The sequence below is a fragment of the Mercenaria mercenaria genome, chromosome 3, assembly GCF_021730395.1.
Source record: "Mercenaria mercenaria strain notata chromosome 3, MADL_Memer_1, whole genome shotgun sequence".
In the NCBI taxonomy this organism is placed as follows: Eukaryota; Metazoa; Mollusca; class Bivalvia; order Venerida; family Veneridae; genus Mercenaria; species Mercenaria mercenaria.
In genome coordinates, this window is record NC_069363.1 from 58,776,663 (window position 1) to 58,782,703 (window position 6,041).

Consider the following 6,041-nt stretch of genomic DNA (forward strand, 5'->3'; position numbering starts at 1 on the left):
GGTATTGCAAGATCTTGTACACCCTCGGAGATAGACAAAGAATCGCGTAGGTCTTACAAAACATGTAAGCTTACCGTTCGTATCAATTATATTTTATTTTATTAGTTATAAATGTAAGGCAGGGTTAGTAGTTACTACAACACCTGCGAAAAGTACACTCGGTACAAAAGCGAAATAAGTGCGGGCCTGAAATGCCTGGTGTCAAAAAGAGAAACATTTAGGTCACCACATGCTCTTTTATTAAAATCATCATTAACAAATTCATTCATATATAAATGTTTTGCTGATTTCCGCCATCTTTGTTTGAAGTGCTCCGTCAAATTGTTCATTCTGAGCCACTGTAAACCAGTTCTTCCAGTCGCCTATCTCGCCTGAAAAATGAAATAATTACATATATGTCACGTAATGCTGTAAAAGTATAAATTGATAAATTCTAATGTCATTGTGTTTTAGTTGTTTGGGCCTTACAACAGTTAATGAATATAGCTGGTGTTCGATCCACCTGCTTCACACGTTTTTTTCTTAATTACTGATTGAATATAAAACTACTGAATTCATCGTATTTAAGACCTCCAATGGTGGTAATAGAAACATTTTTGATTTTCAAAATATCTTGATGAGATTTTCATTTCTGGTCAAAAATAATTTTGATTGCAAATTGTGGATACCAAACGTTTTTCAAAGTTGACTTTATTATTGGTGGACTGTTATAAAACTTTCAGAATAACTTAGATAGCATAAAAGCAATATTTTGTAGAGTTTCGAAACATACTTTTTCAAGAAAATTCAAGTCAAAATTTTACAAAATGAAAAATACATTTTTGGCCTGTAAGTTGACATTTTTAAAGACATACTAAAAATTGAAAATTTCATATGACACCCTGGATACCTTAAAATGATTTATACCTTATATCTGAATATTGCATAATAAAGCTGCAATTTAAGAAATACCCTGTGCAGATTTGGAGGAACAAACAGAAAATACTAACCTTTTCTGAATGTGTAAGACAAAGGATTTTCCTTTTCGTCGAATAATTTCTTTGAGTTTATATATCCTTCTTTAAGTTTGTTAAAGTCACATTTGTCACATATATCCTGTAGGACGGACTGGTCTATCTTAACTCCGAGAAAGTCGGCAAGCTTTTGAACTTGGTTCAACGTGTCCTGAAACATAAAGGATTAGTTTCAAACGCTTACAGAAGTCTTTCGTTCTCTTCACAACTTATGAGTAAAAGTTTATCTACGGTAAATGCTTGGATATATCTTAACTTAGAGTTCAGCAAGAGAACCGCCTAACGGCATTGTCCGAGCGCCCGTCTAAAAGTGCGTGATATAAGGCAGCACGCAAGACAGATTTTTGTTCTGTTAATGCTAATAAACAAGTTTCGTAAGTTTCGAAATCTATAAGTAATATAGTTTTCAACAAAAAATGACCATAAACAAATCTTAACAAAAGCTGACGCCGACGATCATGTGACAATATTTATCTCTTCGATGTCCGAAGCTAAAATGAGTTTTAATAGTTCATACTTCTTTAATGTATCGTTACTATTTAAGCGGGTTATAAAATTGATAAGATAAAGGGCAAAACGACAAAGTCATTCAGTGACAATTAGACAAAAATCTTAAATTCTTACTCTTTTCAACAATTCATAGCAAACAGTGTGTATAGGGTAGTCTTTTTCTTCTCGGAGGGTCGTGTTCCATTTTATTGTATAGTCAAACCATGATCCAAAAGCAACTGTGAATTGAAAAGAAAACACAGCAACGATGATAGATGCGTACTAAAACAAGCAATACTATTTCAAAACTATAAAATGCATAACGTGATCTAAGTTTACAGCTAGAGTCACACTGCCATGTTGGACCATAATCTACAGCCTGGATGTCTATAGGTGAATGCACGATAGATAGTTGTCATATTCTAGTGGAGGTCTATGATATCTTTGACTTCATTCCTTCTGAGTGGTCTTTGACTATATGCTTCCGAAAAGTTATTTGTAGGTGACTGCGAGTACAGCAGATTCTTTCGACCAAATGCAATTGGAAGGTATATGATTACATTCCTATGGAAGATATTGTGACAATATACTGCTTGATGGGCCCTTGACTGGATAGGCCTTAAGCGCTTACTGGGCATATACATCTTGCTGAACTCTAAGGAATCTCCTATCTGCTTTTGACCATTATGCTTGCTGGAGGGACTTGTAAGTTTAATGTTCTGGACATGGACATTTTATCGTATGTTTATGATGAGAAAATTAGCTGCTTACTACTGAACGATGATACTTTTCACGGTATGCTTCTAGATGGGATTTTCAGGCCTCTGCTTCTGGTAGGGTCTTTGGCCGTCTAGGTTATTCCAATACAGTGCAATTAGTGCAATAAAACTATGGTTTATTATTATTATTATTATATCAGATTTATATAGCGCCCTTTTCTTGACACGTTCAAAGGCGTTTTACATAGTTCAAATGCAGCCACACAGGGCGCATAATTCATCCTCTACTAGTGCAGACACAGAGCGATCTGACCAGAGGAACAGAGTGAGACAAAGCCCCCACGACAGAGAGATCAGAAATCAGATACAGGCTTGTCCGGCTAACTTAGCCTAGCTCGTTGCGAACAGACAGCCTGTATAGCACTGATACACGCAAGGATTGCCTGGGATCCTGACCAGTACACCTCTAGTTGGGTGGGAAACACTGAAGCGTTTCTAAAAATTCCCGAGAAGCTGCCGGGGATCGAACCCCCGACCTCAGGATTGGAAGGCCAGTGTGCAAACCACTGAGCTATCCGTCCACCATTATGGTAAGGTAATTTTGTAAATAAAGACAAAGAAAAAGAAGCACCTTTTCCGTCCATATAAAGAGGAAGGTAGTTGGTGAAAGTCCCTTTATATCCAACACTTCCTTTGACATTATGACAATATCTTGACACAGCCATATCTTTCGGATTACGGGTCACATATATAATCTTGCAGTTCCTGAAATTTATTGTTCTATATTAGCTTTGACCAATAGTCACAGCATACTCACACAGAAACAAGAGCTGTCAGGTAAGACTATTTCAATACTGGATAGTGAAATAGGGCATAACTGAGAAAACAAGAGCTATTACTAGAGTGATTAATAGCTCTATTCCTGCAACGCTGCTTTGTCAAAGGAAACAAAACATTTTATGTGTGATGTTTCAAAATTAACAAGATGAATTCAAATAATCATTTTAAATTATAGAGATGTATGGGAGGGATCGGTATGGACATAAAACTGCATGGACCTTGTCATATATAATACGAGTGCTGATGTGGAATAAGTATTTTAAATCTGAATCAAATTTATACGGTAATAAAAGAGATAAAGTGAAAGTGCATCAAAACTTTAACCTGAAATCTAGACGCTGACGCAAAGGTGACTATGATAGCTCTCCACATACTTCGTATCGTCGAGCTAAGGTATGAACGAATCTAGTCTCAGTTGAAAAATCTCTAAAAGTACGTTATTAGTTCAGGCCACGACAAGCACTATAAAAACAATCGCCGAATGCCTCAGCAACGATCTCTACTTACAAGGATATCTTTTCTTGCCGGATTTTGAATCCTGTTCTAATGGTATCTTCGTAAACATTAACCATACATGTATTTTTTTTCTTAAAAAGAGGTAATTAATAAGAACTGGAAGCTGATTTCTAAGTCAAATTCACCTTTTTATCATATCTGCTGGCAGTTGTTCGAAGCGAAGATGGGTATTGAACACACGGGGTGAGTCCAGAGCGTCCGCACCACTACTTCCGGTGAGTTCCAGCATCTGGGCCTCCTTCATAGACGTGTGATACTCGGCTGAACCTTGCAGTAACATATTCGCAATTTCCCACACCCAGTGAGTACCTTTGGTAGAAGGAATATAAGAATCCATATGAAAGGGGACAGCAAAGTCGTTATTTTCTTATAAATAGTAATAATTTAGAAACGTTTTAGATACCGTCAAGTTTTTGATTTCAACGACGTGTACATTAATTAACACGCACATATTCGAAAATGAGCGTACAGTTTTTCTGGAAACTAGTGAAATAAGACTAGCTCCTTTACAAAAAAAGCTTTGAACCGTTGCCAAGTTTGTACCCACATAACCAAACTGTTTGAAAAATATTTTTGATCATGTATATACATAGCTATGCATACTTTAGTCAAAACAGCTGTATCATTTAATATGGTTTTTACTTCCAAACGGAAGTCGAGTATCTAGAAATATAATGTAATCTATAAAAGAATAACATATCTATCACATACCAACGTTTTGTTCTTACCTGCTTTTGGATAAGCTGCGATTATGACGTCATCATCCTTACCAGTCATAGACTTCACATCTATCAGCCGCTGCACAGGATCTTCGGCGAAATAATCCGGAAAAAGTGTACCGTCCGCTTCTATAAGATCGTACTCATTGCCGACGCCATCTTGGACGTGGACCTTTCTTGATTCCATTGTGTAAAAAAGATCTGCAAAGTTATTGTTAGAAGGCTTTTTAACTGAGAAATGTATACTTAGAGAATGAAAAAAATATCAAAAATATCATTCAGAATGGTTTGCTATTTACATACGTTCGGTGCGTTTAATTAGATATTTAGACTATAAGGAAATCTAGGTTATAAAACTTTTGGTCCGTGCGACGATACCTTGAATCTTACCAGCTTTAATCATAGATACAAGAACCTGGGATCGAATCATTCAAACTTAGGACATATAAATTAATTAAGATGCAACAGCTGGCAGTCACACTCATTAATACAGTAATAACATAATTATGACATTAGCCATAGGGCTACAGCAAAGTCGAATATTTAAAGATATTCAATGCGCATCTCTCACAAAAATAGTTTATTTAAGATATTAACTTTAATTCATGAAATGAATTTAGCTTGACTAAATATATAAACTAACTGTGTTCATGGTGTTTGTAGAGCTACTTTCACAATTAAATATCATGTGTAACAGTGGTGTTTGTTTATTTATTTATTTTGTTGGTTTTAACGTCGCCCCGACACAATTATAGGTCATATGGCGACTTTCCAGCTTTGATGGTGGAGGAAGACCCCAGGTGCCCCTTCGTGAATTATTTCGTCACGAGCGGGCACCTGGGTAGAACCACCGACCTTCCGTAAGTGGTGTTTGTAGAGCTATTTTCACAATTAAATATCATGTATAGTAGTCGTTACAGCGTGTACTATTAAACTTGTTGATTTTGTGTATTTACATAATATGTAGCATTTGTTCATGTTTTCAAATATGAAATGTATCTAGTATACCTTTAACAAAACTTCCAGTTCTTCTAATACACATTTATTCCGTGCTTTAAGCTATATATGTATTAGGTGTGTTCTATTTTAAACCAAACACGCAGTACAATCAAGTTGACTTTAAGTTTACATAGATACTTTAAATTAATTATTCATATGTTTACATATGAATTTTGAGTTTTATATATCTTTATAACTTATATATAATAAATAAATTATTTTGTCTATCAACTTTTACTTTTAAGTTTTCAGTCATAAATTCAAAATCATGTGCTAAGTTCAAAATTACGAGCTTTCAGTTCAAATTACCCTTCTAGGCTTCCGTAGTTCGTTAAACGTGTATACATGTACTGACTAGTGTAAACAGATCTACATGCAGGTAACTTTAATTATTATGTGTACATGCATCAAATGGTCGTCCGAGTATTATGTTAATGAAGTGAAAATTGTTTACATACCTTGTCAATTGCGTTAAGTCGAGTTAAAACAACTTCCTTCTATTCATAAATAAATACATGTAACTCACATGATATCTTGTTTCAGGTGCGTAACCAATGTATAGCGCTTCGGTTTTATCAAGTTACATTGCAAAAACTGTTCTCTGTTATTGACTTATGAAAAGTATGGATAGCTAGAAATGAATATTGTGAGACGTTTTTGATATGATGAATGTAATGCAATGACGCCCGGTTAGGACCCATCCCCGCCTCTGATCATTATACATCGATTAAATCACGTAATATATT

At 35.3% G+C, this 6,041-nt stretch overlaps 1 protein-coding gene across 1 annotated transcript; it reads right to left on the reverse strand.

Annotated features, from left to right (window-relative positions):
- Window positions 1–222: 222 nt before the first annotated feature.
- LOC123523466 (sulfotransferase 1C2-like) lies at window positions 223–5,828 on the reverse strand. The gene is made up of 7 exons (XM_045301139.2): window positions 5,754–5,828; window positions 4,306–4,497; window positions 3,703–3,886; window positions 2,853–2,986; window positions 1,638–1,741; window positions 990–1,164; window positions 223–371 (listed from the first exon to the last, which is right to left on the reverse strand). The coding sequence occupies exons 2-7, from the start codon at window positions 4,481–4,483 to the stop codon at window positions 262–264; spliced, it is 885 nt and encodes a 294-aa protein (XP_045157074.2). The 5' UTR covers window positions 4,484–4,497; window positions 5,754–5,828; the 3' UTR covers window positions 223–261.
- Window positions 5,829–6,041: the final 213 nt, after the last annotated feature.

What these genes read in the sequence shown, in the direction of transcription:
- LOC123523466 (XM_045301139.2), bottom strand. Translation starts at nt 4,483, where the DNA reads ATGGAATCAAGAAAGGTCCACGTCCAAGATGGCGTCGGCAATGAGTAC. An exon ending in CGCAGCTTATCCAAAAGCAG is followed by an intron (nt 3,887 to 4,305) that starts GTAAGAACAAAA and finishes CTTCTACCAAAG; the next exon opens with GTACTCACTGGGTGTGGGAA. An exon ending in TCTTTATATGGACGGAAAAG is followed by an intron (nt 1,742 to 2,852) that starts GTGCTTCTTTTT and finishes TTCAATTCACAG; the next exon opens with TTGCTTTTGGATCATGGTTT.